The sequence below is a fragment of the Monodelphis domestica genome, chromosome X (genome assembly GCF_027887165.1).
Source record: "Monodelphis domestica isolate mMonDom1 chromosome X, mMonDom1.pri, whole genome shotgun sequence".
Lineage (NCBI taxonomy): Eukaryota > Metazoa > Chordata > Mammalia > Didelphimorphia > Didelphidae > Monodelphis > Monodelphis domestica.
The window spans coordinates 73812301-73828582 of record NC_077235.1 but is presented as its reverse complement, the minus strand read 5'-3'; the positions used below and the strand labels follow the sequence as shown (position 1 = coordinate 73828582).

Sequence of the window (16282 nt, the reverse complement as noted above, 5' to 3'; positions counted from 1 at the left end):
ATTGTGTCAGAGTCTATACAATCTCTGAAGGGCTGAATCCTTAAAGCTTATTGCATGGACCTTGTGGCATCAATTGTGGCCACTCTGGTCTTTTTTGCTTACTTTTGAGTTCTTAAATGGGTCCCAAGGAAATTAATTTGTCTGGTGAGTAGATGTAGTATTCAGGTGCTGAAATATAGACCAAGTTCTTAATATCTCCATTGGAAAAAAATACCATCTTGTTTATGCCTAGATTATCTCTCCACATAAATAACCACATTGAGTAGCCATCAGTTTGGTAATTGATCATAGTTTAACACTTGGGGGTAGAATTAACTAAGGAGAACCATTTCTACATTCCTGGCTATGTTGAGCAGGATACATACCATACCAAGTAATAGCATTTATTCTGTACTGTAAACACATTGAGCAGGGAGGGATTTTGTCAGGTTATCTCTGAAGTTGTACATTCCTTTCCAACAACAAGCCTTTTCTAATTTACTTTTGAACAATGGACACAATAGTCTTTTAGGGTCCTTAAATTAAAAACATAGAACTTGTCCTTCAGCCTCCTTGCTATGATGCGAAATAAAACAATCTGTGCTGTTACTCTGTTGTCAGTTTGTGAACACAGTGTTTTTCTACACAGTGGTGAGAACAGAGGATTGTTCCCATTTTAAATGAGCTAGTCTTCAAAGGTTGTGTTTGAAATCCATGTTCAGAACGGTTTGGGCATTTGCTAAGCTAATGATTTCCAACCTTTATGTATCATTGTCCCCCATTTTTTAATAAAACAACCTATATAAATCATTTTAGATCTTATTCAAGTCAAATTCGGTATTTATTACAATTGTTGTAATACTGAAATCTTGAACAGACAATAAAAATATCACTTGTAACTATTTGGCAATCCTTTATAAATTTCACATTTACAAATTATAAAAATAATATTATTATAATAGTTAGACTTTATTAGGACAAAATTTCTTTAAATTTGGTGCCATCCAGGATGTTGTTATTGTTACTTGTAATTCTTTTTCAACCACTAATCTAGATGATATTTTGTCTTTCAAACATTTGCAGCAGAAAACCTTTCCCCCTCCCCCCCAAAAAGATTTTCAATTCAAAAGAATTCAATCAAGTCAAATGCTTATTTCAATGCCATGTCACAGGGTGAGTCTGTTCTTGTTCAGCTGGAGTAAGACCAAGTACATTGCAATATGTCTGTACAAGGCAAATGAATGGGCTCTTAGTTCATCTTTTAGAATATCGAAGTCTTTCAAATAAAACAAGAATTACTCCTGTAGACTCCTGGTCAGTCGATTAAGTAGGGCTGGCTTCCTCCTGGCTTCCATTTGTAGAGCTGGTGTTTTTCAAATTGGGAAGTGTCAGGAACACTTTGAAAATATATCCTTGATAGTTGGGAATTGTCCATGAATGTGTTTGCTTTGTCTTTTTAGGATCCCAGCTTGCAGACCATGAGATGCTTTATTTAGTGAACTTCATTTTTCAAAAATAATCCACCAAATATTCAAGTCTCAAGAAGATATCTTTGTTATATAATGAACTTACTTCTTTATTACCTCTAAGGAAAATGGCACAAACACCCACATGAAGAAGCCAAGCTAGCCATATTTCACAATAATGTAGGTGTCCTGTGCTTTGCCCCATCTTATCATACAACTTTGCAAAGAACCTTCCTTTTAAAAAACCAAACCAAACTCTTACCTTCTCTCTTATAATCAATACTGAGTAATAGGTCCAAGGTAGAAGAGTGGTAAGGGCTCAAAAATGGAGGTTAACTGACTTGTCCAGGGTCACAAAGCTAGGGCTGAGGCCAGATTTATACCCAGGACCTCCCATCTCCAGGCCTGGCTATCCATCTAGCTGTCCCAGAACCTTTCTTCTAATGGACTGGTTTTCATAGCATTCTTTACTCTCTTAACTTGAAAACTGCCAGTTTGTCACTCCAGTATTTCAACAGAGATGATCATCCATAAAATATGCAACACGTTTCCATTGCACAAGGAGCTGGCCATATGCTTAACTTGTGCTTATACGTCGACATTCTGAACATTGGTTGAGCGCTGTCACTGTAGGGTCCAATAAAATTCTCCAACATTATATCTTTTCCATTAAAAGACAAAAATTATTTTGACACTTTCCCTTAAGATGGTTTCTCCATTCATGGGTTTACACAGTAACAAACTCCTCAGTGGCAGTTTCAGCAACCCAGCATACATATGTAATCAAACAGGCATCTTAAACTCCATCTGTTACTTCATCTGATTGTGGTATGAGATAGGAAGATTTTTGTTTCTCCTTTAATTGATTGCAGAGGTTCTAAGCTGTCTGGGTGCTTCTTTTTTATTATGCCCCACCATATTACTGGCATATGAAACCAGGCCAACCAAGCAGCTTTGCCCAGGATTGGCCAAGTACTATTTTGGCCACATCCAGAGCACTGACATCTCTCCCATGGATTGAGTCTTTACGCTGTAGAGTCCAATATAATTCTCAAACATTATATCATTTTCATTAAAAGTCAAAAATTATATTGACATTTTCTCTTAACATGGTATCTCCATCCATGGGTTCACACTGAGCCATATAGCTTCCTCCAAAAGCATCTAATTTTCCCTGCAAAAATTGTTATGGCAGCTTATTCTGCATTTGCATGTTCAAGTTGTACATCGTTTTATACCAGTCACAATTAAAAGCAGTCAATCAAAGGAAATATAATCATTTTCCCTCTCATAATACTTGTGAACTCAGTGATAAATTTAGTCGTGAGTAGCATTTTCTGGATTTGGACTTTTGTTTCATATTTCTGTATTTCCACTATTTGCTTGTACTAGTTTTATTGACTTTGGTGAATATTCATTTTAAACTGGTAAAATGTTTATCGTGTAAGAATATTATTTCACTTTTTTAATTATTTAGAGGCAAAAAAAATTGAGGCATTTAAATTTTAACATTGAAAATACCAAACTATTTTCTATAACTCATCTTAAATTATTTCAGTGTTTTTAAAGTTTCAGGGATTTTTTGGAAACCAGATTATTGTATTGTAATTTACCATAATGAATTATATTGAGAAATGTTCTGTATTCTGGTATTTTGGCTTCCCTACAAAGATTTTTAAATGTTGAGTTTATACTCTTCAGGATTAAATAAAGCAGGCAATATGCTCATACATCTAAGTCAGAGCCTACTGAGACTCACTATGATGGTGGTGTAGTTGATGCTAACATGGAGGCTGGACATAACCCAATTCAAACTGGATTAAGTAATTACCACACAGTACAAGAAAATTGTCTGTTAGACTCGTTTTGGTTGGCCTTGATTTGGACTTTGTTTTCAGTGGGAGAAAAAAAAACAGATAAATTTATGTGGAAGTTATATTTGAAAATATCTAATGATTTTGGTCTTGCTTTGTGCTGGGACAGACATCTCAGATGGGGAGTGAAGTTGCCTAGAGATAGAAAAACATGGCCTCATTGATTAATAGGCAAATAGAATTGGAGTCCACTGTTACTGAGTCAATTGTCACATACTCTGCCCCTATCCTCTAGCAGGTGGCAGTGGAGAAAATCGGGTAGAATGAAACTGTACTTTAATGTTTGCTTTATGTGGTTTCTTCTTTTTCTCTCCTGGAGCAGTTAGTCTTGGTTCTTTGACATATGCCTCCATGATAATCTTCTTGGTTTACTTCGATATATATGAACATCTGTCTATAAAATTAAGTTGCATTTGTTTTTTTTTCAGGCATCTTTGAGTCAGACCTTTAATAATGTGAGTTCAGACAGTATTAAAGATGGGCAGACTTGAAGAGATTTCTAAGAGACATAGTATGATATAGAAGTTTTATTCTTATGAAGTCTTTTTCAAAAGAGAAATGAAAATAGATTTATTTAATCCTATGCTATATTAAATCTTTTTAAAACAGTCTGAAGATCAGGTAAGTACTCTCAGCAGATGATCATTGGAATTCTTTTAGTGAAGATGGAATGAATAAATTGCACACTCTCAAATATTGAAAAGATAGGAAATGGTAAGTGCTTCCCTGGAGAGAATTCAGAAAGAAATCCCCAAGTTTACAGAGCATATTTCAAAACAACAACAAAAAAACCCACACTAACTGGGGCCCAGTCTTCAAAGAATTTTAAGAAATGGAGAAAATAGCGGTAAGAAGCTAACTGCAATCTTAGAAATTGGAGGATGGAGGGGTTCACAAAACCACAGATAATATTAGATTGGCAAAAGGGCAGCTCGTTTCTCCTCTACCTAAAGCACAAATCACAACTACAGAACACCCAACAGAATGACCATTCATCTAAAAACCTCTAGTAGTGAGAGTTTGATGATTTACTACTTGGTAACTAATGTCAGATTTCTCTTCATTTGGATTATGATTTCTAAATACATGTGGAAGAATTAGTCAGGAAATAAATAGCTTCTTCCTCTAGTACTTTAAGGGTTACAAAGCACTTTTCTTATAGTACCCCTGTAGGAATGACAAGGGACAGAGTATATACCCATTTTATAGATGGGGAAACTATGGCAAAGAATTATTGATGATTTGGCTGAAATCAATGGACCACCAGGTGATAGAGCTGGGATTTGAGCCTGGAGCAAGTGACTCTTGGTCTAAGCTTCTTTCTCCTATACCATGCATGCACTTTATGTTGAGATGGTCTTGGAATCAAGAAGTGCAGATGACCTTAGTCAAGTCACTTCCTCCACCAGGGTCTTGATTTCCCTCATCAAAAAATGAGAAGCTTAGCCTAGATCATATCTAAGGTCTCGTTCCAACTTGAGCGTTCTTTTGGTTCTCTGATAAAAAATAGTTGGTCTTAACAGAATAGTGCAAAGACAGAGGAAGCAAAGGAGAAGAACCAAAAGTCTAGATGGTTCTAGCTACCGAGAATTGAAGAACAACATGTAAATAGTACCAGTTATAGAAGCTACTATACAGAGCCTAGAAAATTCACTCCCTTACAAATCAGTAAATTATTCCAAAAGCCCCAAGTGACCACTCTGAAGACATGGGACGTATGAAAGAGGGAAAAGAGAGAATCACATTCTTTTTTAATGTGTTATTTGATATTTCTCCAAATAATATGAATGGCATTGAGTTTGTTTCAGATCACAATGCAATTAAGTTTCTTGTCAAGGAATGAGATGACCACAGTCAAGGCTTAAATGTGATAATGAGTGTTACTTTATCCAGAGTAGGTGAGAACAGTTCTCTCTTGTTAGCCATCAAAATGACTGCCCTGGTGCTTGTCCCAAAAGACTCAGAGTCTGACATTCTGCTTCAAGAACAAGAAAATGCTCTTTCTCCTAGGTAAGTAATACTGCTGATTGTCCCTATGGGCCAAGCCCAAGTTTGGGGGCCGATTTGGGAACAAACTGTGATGGGCAGCACACCTATAGAGAAGGCTGATTTTCAGGAAGTCTCGCTGTGCTCATACCTGCAGCATAGTCTGGGGAGATACCACATAAGAAGCCATTGCAACAAGACTGTTTAATAGAGCCTAGTATGGGTTTATTATTGTTCATTCAAAGTAACTAATATCTTATAAATATAATATGTTTACATATCAAGTGTAATGCATAAGTTATAACCCCTAAAGTGAGATCTTTTTTGAAAGGAAAAAATAAACCTTTTTATATATTTTATGTGTGTGTGTGTGTATACAGATATACATGTGTATGTGTACATATGTGAATATAGAATATATAGATAAATGAATACTATAAGCCCCTTTCAGGTTTTAGATAAACCAGATTTGGGAGTGGGGAAGTACAGTCTCTATTCAGACCAGTGAGAACAAGAGTGGATATTGGACTCAGAAGCAGGAAACTCGGGTTCAAATCCTTCCTCTGATATTTAGTAGTTGTATGAACATGGTCAAGTTGATGATCAACTGTAACCTCTGAGCCTCAGTTTTCCCCTCTATAAAACGTGGCATCTCAGAGTTTTACTTGCCTAGAGCACTGGGGAGGTTTAGTGATTCAGCCAGAGGTATATAGGGTATATGTCACACAAAGCTGACTTGAGCCCAATTAATTAATATAATCATCCTTATTTCCAAAGAGAGACCATATCACTGACCTTACGGTCAGGAAAACTGAATTCAGATTCTGTGGCAGAAACCTAGAGGGTACACCAATTTTTTTTTGTCATTTTCTTGCTCTTGCTTTTCTTTCTTTTTCTTTTTTTCCTTTTAAAACTCTTACCTTCCATCTTAGAGTCAATACTGTGTATTGTTTCCAAAGCAGAAGAGCAGTAACGGTTAGGCAATAGAGGTGAAGTGACTTACCCAGGGTCACATAACTAGGAAGTATCTGAGGCTACATTTGAACCCAGGACCTCCCATCTCCAGGCTTGGCTCTCTATCCACTGAGCCATCCAGCTGCTTCTTTTTATTTTTCTAGCACCTATTTCCCAGTCTCACCCTCAACCATTCCTTCTAACAAAGGCCCAAGAAGAGAAGAAACCATTCAGCAAAATTAGCCAAAACATTAACCAAGTCTTTTGTTGTATGTGATATTCCACCTTCACGGACACATCACCCCCCTCCCTCTCAGCTCTGCAGAGGAAGGAGGAGGGAGAAGTGTTTTCAGAGCTCTTTAGGGGGCCAAACTTGATCATTGTAATGTCCCCACATTCATGTTTTATTGTTTAGTGGTTCTTTCCATTTCCATTCTTCTAGTCCCATGAATCATTTTCCTGTACTGCTTTCTTTACTCTGCTTCAGTTCATATTGGTCACACTTCTCATATTTATTGTTTTCTATAGAATAGTCTACTACATTCATACACCCCCAATTTGTTCAGCTATTCCTTAATGGATAAGCATCTACTTTGCTAAGAAAGGAACTAAAATCCCATATGCATCAAAAAAGAGAGATCCTACATACACCAAAATCTTTACAGCAAAATGTTTTCTTTTAATGACAATATTGAATATTTTGAGGCATGCACTGTCTATGGAGAGAGGCAGCCTGGTGTAGTGGATAGAGACTGGGCTACAAGCCAAGAAGCCCTGTATTCCAGGTCTACCTCTGAATCATTTTTTAGTTTTGGTAGAAGGAATCGCCCAATTGGGCCATTCCCAATACTAATAAAATCCCATGTCCAGTCCCTTTCACTGTCAACTAGTTGGATGCCAAAGCTGAGTCATTCCCATTGCCTCGTCAGAATTTCACATGTTGAATGAGAGTGCCATGGTAAAAGGAGGAGCCAGCCTAGAACTGAAGAGTACACACATACATCCACTTAGGCAGACAGTGGCACTGTCACTTTGGCTGGAGTTTTGTCTTCACAGGGCTTAGTAGTGCATAAATTCAGCTATTCATGGCCAGCTTGGCCAGTTTTGCACAGTGAAAGCCTCCCAGGGCATCCTCCAGGGCAAGCATCCATCCATCTTAGCCCTCAGTAGCAATAAAACTAGCCCTGCAAAGGCTGGCGTGGCTTGGATCCTGGCTGCACCATATTCATTAATTTTGTTCTTTTCTCGAGTTCCAGGTTTGGGGTTTTTTTAATCTTGTACTCCACAACTGAGAAATCTGAAAACTATATATTTTTTTCCTTGAATCTTAATGGAGTTCTTTTTCAAAATAGTACTTTTTTAACTCTATTAAGCTCTTACAGCAGAAAATGCCTCTATTGCAGTACCCCCACCAGCGTCAGTCTGGAACGACTGCAGGTCAAGAATTAGTAGAGAAGTGCTCAGGACTTTGGAGTAATGTGGTTCTTGGTGTTTTGCCAAGTTCCTGAGTTGCTCATTTTTATTTGCATAAAAATATGATCTCCCTTAGCCCAGAACAGCCTGTCTCCTTTTAGGACTGTAGTCTTCATGTATCTATCCAGCAGCCTGGAATTAAGGAAGGAGGAGGGAATTACACTGAGTCGAAAACATGGTCCTCTACAAGTGCAATGGAAAAACCCAAAGTAGAATTTGATTTTTTCAGGATTCCAGTTGAGCTTGGGGTAACAAAAAGAGTTTAAGGTCCTAAACAGTCTATTGGTACAAAGCATGAGTCATATTATTGCTTCATTCATTAAGGATTTATTCAGCACCTATGTGCTTGGCCCGAGGATACAAAAAATAAAATGAAAACCAGTTTGCACCCCTCCAGGAACTTACCGTCGACAGTGGGGAGACAACATTTACACAGGTAAGTCAGTACAATATGATTTGATGCAGGAAAAATCATTAACAACTAAGGGGAGCAATCAGGAAAGGTTTCCTGTGAGAAATGGTAGGTCCCAACTTCCTTTAGGTTGAATCTTGAAGGAAGCAAAGATTCTCTGAGGACCAATAAAATCTTCTAGATTTCTAATACCACCCTTAGGGTTTGGAGACTCTCCTGATAGAGTGTTTTGCACTTGGGATTTCTAGAAAGACAACCCCCTTCTCATTGGACTTGCACCACCCAAAACCCCCACAATATTGGAGGACCAGATTTGCTCAAAAGAAAACAGTGTATAACAGCATCCAAGATTCACATTTGGCCCATTGATTTTTCAGTTTTGCTTAAAAGGGAAAATGAACATTGCCAAATGTTTGGTGTCATTGCTTTATGGCTGTTACAAGAGATGGATTTCTTATGTATTTAGAATTCTAGAGTTCTTAACTTTTTGTATGTCATCATGGACCCCCTTTGGTAGGCTGGTGAACCTACATACATACCCCTTTCCAAAACAATATTGTTAAATGCAAAAGATACATAGAATTGCAAAGAAAACCAATTGTAGTGAATTATAGTTATCAAAATATTAAAGGAAAAGAAGTTAACAGACCCCCCCCCCAGGCTAAAAACCCCAGCCTCTACAGGACTAGAGCTCCATCATGTGGCCAGAGATTTAATGGCAATGGTATGCATACATTCTTTTAACTTCTATAAGCATAGCATATTTTTCTATAAGAAAAAATGAAGCACTTGGGCCTTGTTCCCATTATTCTTTAGCTTCATGTAATGTTGTGGTCAAGGGTTAAAAGGACAAAATTCAATTCCATTTAGTCATTTAAAAGATGTATAGGGGCAGCTGGGTAGCTCAGTGGGTAGAGAATCAGGCCTAGAAGTAGGAGGTCCTGGGTTCAAATTTGATCTCAGACACTTCCCAGCTGGGTGACCCTGGGCAAGTCACTTAACCCCCATTGCCTAGCCCTTACCACTCTCCTGCCTTGGAACCAATATAGAGTATTTATTCTAAGACAGAAGGTGAGGGTTTAAAAAAAGATGTATAAAGACAACATTTGAAATAGTTGTATTATTCATTCTGCAATTGTCTGTTTGAGACCCTGGAGGACTAGTCACTCTTTGGGCCTAATATTAATGCTTTACCTTATTTGTGTTCTCTGGTACTTATGCCCTTCTGGTCCAGAAGGCATGGCTAGGAGCTTCAAAAAGACTGTATGCTCTCAAGAAATTAAAAATAGGAAGAAAGTGGTCTCAATGTAACATGTGGTTCTTGTGATATGATTTGTGTTAACATTAGCCAGGTACCAGCTGAAGGTGATCTGACCCCACTAGAAATAATGACAATACAACCCTACTTTCAGGAGAACTGTCTGCAAAATGGAAGCCTTCAAATCCTTTCAGTGCCAAGGGCAGTGAGGTGGCTCAGTGGATAGAGAACTAGGCCTGGAGATGGGAGGTCCTGGGGTCAAATCTGGCCTCAGACACCTCCTACCTATGTGACCCTAGACAAGTCACTTAACCCCCATTGCCTAGCCTTTACTACTCTTCTGCCTTGGAACCAGTACTTAGTATCAATTCTAAGACAGAAGGTAAGGGTTTAAAAAAAAAAAAGATTTTCAATGCCAACTTTGAGGGAGAATATTGAGGTAGCTTCCCATTCCTAAGATTTTGGCTAAATAAATCAGGAAGGAAAAATAAAGGGAAGTAAATGAAGAAGAAAAAGAATGGTTATTGCATTTTTTATTTCTGTAGCATTTCAGGTTGGAGACTCCTAATGCTCTACACACTCATGCATTGTGTTGCACATAGACACTGGGCTCTCTGCCAAGCACGATGTACATTCTAGCAGGCCTTCTCAAGTGAGAACAACTTCTAATAGATAAGTTCACTTGCCAGTCTTGGCTCCCTCTTGTCCAGGAACCAGCCCAAGGATGGTTTTGGCCACAGTCATTAAGGCTTCATCTGCTAAGCATGGAAAGGTGATGAATGATCAGTGGCTGGGATTCTCCATACCATTGAAATCATAGAGATGGAGACATTTTTCAGATCGTACAGGGGCCTAATTTGTTAGTTAATCTTTACAGCATCAGTAAGTCTGTGGGAAATTGTTTTGCCCAACTGGACATGCTTGTAACGGGAGGATTGTTTTTCTTGCTTTCTCAATGAGGAAAAAGAGATGGGAGGGAGAGAAGGCAGACTTCTGTTTTAAAAGATGAAATGAAATGAAATTTAATTAAAAAAGAAAAGCCAACATCACAGAGTCTGTCAATATAGAGCAGTCTCACTGGGACTGGTGGCCAGCACTTGCCTTTTCTTTGGTTTGCGTATATGCAGCAGCTACTTCTCTTCTCAGCTTTGAACCTGTGAGGTAAAGAGGACAATGGTGCAGCTAGATAATACAGTGGGGAGAACACCAAGGCCTAGAGATGGGAGGTCTTGGGTTCAGTCCAGATCTAGCCTCAGACACTTCCTAGCTATGTGGCCCTGGGCAAGTCACTTGACCCCCATTGCCCAGTCCTGACCACTCTTCTGCCTAAAAACTAATACATGGTATTGATTCTAAGACAGGAGGTAAGGGATTTAAAAAAGGGGGGGGGGGGACAGTCGGTTGCTGTCTGAGGAATTGAAACACCTCAAGGGGCCCCGGAGAAGCTCAGAATTTGGGCTTAACTTGTAGCTCAGAATGTACTTACTCGAGGTCAGAAGAACTTACTCCTTTTAATGTGGTTTTATTTCTTTACCTTCAATTATATAATCTTAGGAGGTTATTAGGGAACCATCAGCCTTGACAGCTTAACTTATCTTGGAGAAACCAGACATGCAGAGTGAGAAGTGAGGGCATTCCGGGGGGGAACTGGCCAGGCTGGGGCTGACAGAGGTGATGATTGATCATTAATAATAATAATAACTTTGTGTACTCCTTTATGGTTTTAAAGAGACCTTTCCTACCTATCTCATTCTGTCCTCCTGGAACCCCATGTGATAGCACAAGTAATCCTGCCACTCTCTTACAGATGAGGAAGTGAAAGATGAGTCAGGCAGAAGGGATCATGCTAGACCTAAAGAAAGGTAGAAGTCTGGCTTTATATCCCAGTTCCTGGGCTTGTTGTCAGTGTCTCCATGGCTGAGCACTGGGCCAGAAGTCAGGAAGACTCATCTCCTTGAGTTCCAGTCCAGCCTCAGACACTTAGTAGTCTTATGACCCTGGGCAAGTCACTTCACCCTGTTTGCCTCAGTTTCCTCATCTATAAAATGAGCCAGAGAAAGAAATGGCAAACCACTCCAGTATCTCTGCCAAGAAAACCTCCAATGGAGTTGCAAAGGATCAGACATGACTGTACAACAATGGTTTGCACCACAAAGTTGTTGCAAGGAAAAAATAAGATGTAAACTCCTCTGTACAAGTTAAAGTTGCTCTTATTGCCCAGATAAGGATGGAAGTTTTAGAGAATCCTTGCTGAACCACTGACACTTCTGTGTCTTTAGGGCCTAAGTCCTAGCCCTGCCACTTCCCAGTAGAGTAGGATTCTTAATCTCTGAAATAGATTTTTTTCCCCTTTTGAGGCTCAAACAAGATCATAGCTTACACTTAGGTAGTTCTTAGGATCGTTGAGTCATAGATTGAGGGTCCAACAAAACCTAGGAGTTCACCCCCTCAAACTTACACAAGCTGACCCTAAAAACAGGTCCTCTGCCTCCAAATGCAGTGCTATTTCCATTGTGTAATACTACCTCCTATTAAATACTACAAAGCCACAACCATGAGTAGCTCTCATCTACTGTTCCTCCAACCAGACAAGACTTGTCAACTAAACATGGCTGAACTGTGCTCTCTATCTCCATATATTTGCTTATATTTGCTCATGCCATTCCCTACCCCCCACCCCCATTTAAAATCCTATCCATGGGGGTGACTGGGTAGCTCAGAGAACCAGGCCTAGAGATGGGAATTCCTAGGTTCAAATCTGGCCTCAGACACTTCCCAGCTGTGTGACCCTGGGCAAGTCACTTGACCCCCATTGCCTAGCCCTTACCACTCTTCTGCCTTGGAGCCAATATACAGTATTGACTCCAAGACGGAAGGTAAGGGCTTTAAATAAATAAAATAAAATCCTATCCATTCTTCAAGGCCTAATTTAAATGTCACCGCCTCTAGGAAGCCTTACCTGATTTTTCTCCCCTTCCCAGAAATGATTTTACTCCTCTGTACTTTGTATCTCCGGATGTACTTACCTTTATACTATTCTGTGTTATGGATATGTGGGCCCATGGCTTATATATCCCTTACTAGGCTGTAAACTCCTTGGCAAAGTACCTAACAAAATACTTTACACATAGAAGTGCTCGGGAAATAGTTGTGTTGAAAGAAGAGGAATAACTTGGAAAGTGGTAGCAATCAAAGAGAGCTGGGCTAGAAGCAGACTTGTTCATAGGACTGGCCTGCCTTTTGGGGCCTCCCATGCTCAAGGATCTCTTCTCCTTTGCTGCTTAAATTATACCAATCCAGGATTTGTTTTTATATGTGTGTATATGTATCATGTGCATATACATAATACTATTTATTTGTGTGTGTGTGTATGTATATATATATTTTTTTAAAACAACAAAAAAAACAGTCCAAAGAATAGGAGTACTAGAGTGAATCTAAACTGAAAATCAGCCAGAAAGGAGAGAATGAGAGGATAAAAGTACATCAGGGAGGTGAAAAGAATGTCAACATATAGGGAAAAGGTGGTAGTCCCAATTCTGGAACCAGAGAACAGGAAATGAGCATGGGATGATAGAGGAGTAGATAGTATAACAGACTTTCATTTGTCATGGTAGATCCATTGGGCAATATGAACAGTGATCTTGGAGTAGAAAGAAAAAGTTTACCTTTTATGGTATACGCAAAAATATAAAAACTGATTTCTAATTGTATTGAAAGCTTCTTTAAAATGAAATCAAAACTGGAAATATATTTTTTTTCTTTACCATGTCTTTAACCTTTGGGAGCAACAGTTGGCTTTTGTTCTCTTGATCTGGAAATTCTTTCCATTCCTGGCCAACCCCTCATTATTGGAACTTTTTTTTAAACTGGTTATTTTCAGTTTCACATTGATCCATGTTTTATAGCTGAACTTGCAACAGAATAGATATTATTTTTTTCTTTAGAATATTTTTCTATGGATTCATGATTCCCTCCCTGGAGTTGACAAGCAGTTCCACTGGGTTCTACATGTATCATTGTTCAAAACCTATTTCCAGGGGGAAGCTAGGTAGCTCAGTGGATTGAGAGCCAGGCCTAGAGATGAGAGTTCCTAGGTTCAAATCTGACCTGAGACAAACATTTACCAGCTGTGTGACCCTGGGCAAGTCACTTGACCCCCATTGCCCAGCCCTTGCCACTCTTCTGCCTTGGAGCCAATATACAGTATTGATTCCAAGACGGAAGGTAAGGGTTTAAAAAAAAAAAAAACTATTTCCATGTTATTCGTATTTGAAATAGAGTGATCTTTTTAACATTAAAACCCTAATCATATCCCCATCGAACCATGTGATCAATTCTGTGTTTTTCTTCTGCATTTCTGCTCCCACAGTTCTTCCTCTGAATACTTTCTCTCTCATAAGTCCCTCAGAATTGTCCTGGGTCATTGCATTGCTGCTAGTAGAGAAGTCTATTACATTTGATTGTGCCACAGTGTATCAGTCTCTGTGTACAATGTTCTCTGGTTCTGCTCCTCTCACTCTGCATCACTTCCTGGAGGTCGTTCCAGTTCACATGGAATCCCTCCAGTTTATTATTCCTTTAAGCACAGAAGTATTCCATCACTAACAGATACCACAATTTGTTCAGCCATTCCCCAATCAGTGGACACCCCCTTATTTTCCAATTTTTTGAGATGACAGAGAGGCTATAAATATTTTCGTGCAAGTCTTTTTCCTTATTATCTCTTTGGGGTACAAACCCAAAAGTGGTATGGCTGGGTCAAAGGATAGGCAAACAATGGATATTTTTTAAATGTTGGAAGAACATTAATTTTGGATGGAAGGAGCAAGCAAACCAGTGTATATGTTCAATAGAATTAAGTCATAAGTCAGATTTATATTATTGAGCACTTGCCACCATTGATAGGAATACTCACAATGCCTCTACAACAGAAATGACAGAACAGCCAGCCAGCAGCTATAATTCACTTTGAGCTTCACCTTGGAGCATGACAAAAGTGAATTCTGGTCCTTTTTTCAGAAAAGGACATGAATGGTCTCTTCATAATTCTGTGTACATTTATCATGTAACACCTTCCACAATGCCCAATAAACAAGAGCTGACAGAGGAGGAGCAAGACATGTACTCTACCCATAATACCTTTTCCCATAACTGAAACACAATAATTGTCACCTTTAGGGGTCATGAATTCTATACAGTTCTGACAGAGCTAAATAAAAGCTTGAGCTGGCTTTGTTCCCAAAATTTGAGTTCTCATTTAGAGGGGGGAAACTATGGAAACAGTTTTTATATGCAGTGATTAACTTTCTGAGTAGCCTATAATAGCTCATCTAATGTTATACCTGAATTACAGTCCTAATAGTATTATAGATCATAGGCTCAGGGCTAAAAGACATCTTAGAGGTCATCTAGTCCAATTCCTTTATTCTACAGGAGAGCAAGCTGAGACCTAGAGAGGTTGCCTTATCCAAGGACACAAAGGTAGTTAATTTCAGAGCCATCATTTGGACCCCAGTTTTCTGGGTTTGTTTGTTTGTTTTTTTCCATATTTTCCCAGGTGTTTTTTCATATTTCAACTCATGATCTAACCATCATGTTTAAAATTTTTTATGAGGAAAGGAATTCTGAGGGGCAGCCAGGTAGCTCAGTAGATTGAGAGTCAGGTGGTCCTGGGTTCAAATGTGACCTCAGACATTTCCTAGCTGTGTGACCCCAGGCAAGTCACTTAACCCCCATTGTCTAACCTTTACTGCTTTTCTACTTTGAACCTAATACTTGCATTGATTCTCAAAGAAAAGGTATGGGTTTGTTTTTTTAATGAATTCTTACTCTCATCTTAATATGTCCCATATATTCTCCTTTTTAGGACATGAGAACTCTTTCCTTTTATCTTTGCCTACTATCATTTGTCCTCTACCTATTTGGATCCAGGCCAAAGTTCCAGTAGGTGTGTAGGTAGCATGGACACCAGAAGAGAGAAGTCACTTCCCTGATGTTTGAATTTGGTTAAAGGGCACAGTTAGAAAGTGGAGGATTCTTAGCCTTTACAGGTTGATGGTCAATCGTTATTCCAGTGTTCACAAATCATTGCTTGTACCTCCAAGTTGAGACTTGACCAACAGTTCCTGAATAAAACAGAAGGACAAAAAGTACCATAAGGGGCATTTCACTTAGAAGTTTCCATGATCATTTGGATATAGACATTTTAACTTTGATCACAGAATTATTTAATCAGAGAGGACCTGAGAGTTCATCTTCAACCACCAATCATTTCTCCAAGGAGCAGGATTAAAGACAGATCAAGCATCTTGTCCAAAGTGTCACAACAAGTTAGTGGAAAACTGGGACTAGAGCACAGTCTCCATGGTATTACTCCTACATTGGACTGGATTTAGTCAGGAGAGGCCTGGGTTCAAAACCTGCTACTGGACTTTATTAGCTTCATGATGGTGGACAAGCCTTAATCCCTTAGAATCTGGATTTCCTCCCCCATAAAAGGGTGATGGTCATAGCTAAAGTGCCAATTTCCTAGGTTTTGAACAATGATACATGTAAAACCCAGTGGAATTGCTCATCAGCTTCGGGAGGAGGGGAGGGAAAGAACATAAATCATAACCATGGAAAAATATTCTAAATTTTATTTAGAATTTTATCTAAAAATATTCTAAACTCTAATTTTTAAAAAATAAAGTGCCCATTTCCCAGGATTGTTTTATGCATCGAATAAGATGGTGAATGTAAAGGGCTTAGAAAACCTTAAAACACTAGATAAATGTCAGCTCTTGGGTCAAACCTTGAACCTTTCTAAGTATCTAGGTAGCTTAGTGGATAAAACGCCAGGCCCAGGAATTGGAAGAGTTTTGATTCAAATCTAGCG

General features: G+C 38.9%; 1 protein-coding gene across 2 annotated transcripts in view; it reads left to right on the top strand.

Annotated features, from left to right (window-relative positions):
- MECP2 (methyl-CpG binding protein 2) overlaps positions 1-16282 on the top strand; it is an 81861-nt gene that overhangs the window by 22378 nt on the left and 43201 nt on the right. Inside the window, exon 1 of one of the 2 annotated variants that reach the window (XM_016426627.2) lies at positions 914-5329. The exons of the other annotated variant lie outside the window; for it this stretch is intronic. Coding sequence (XP_016282113.2) covers positions 5193-5329 — 137 coding nt within the window. The 5' untranslated portion in view covers positions 914-5192. Of the gene's footprint in view, positions 1-913; positions 5330-16282 lie in introns of those variants that run through there. 2 annotated transcript variants of the gene reach the window in all.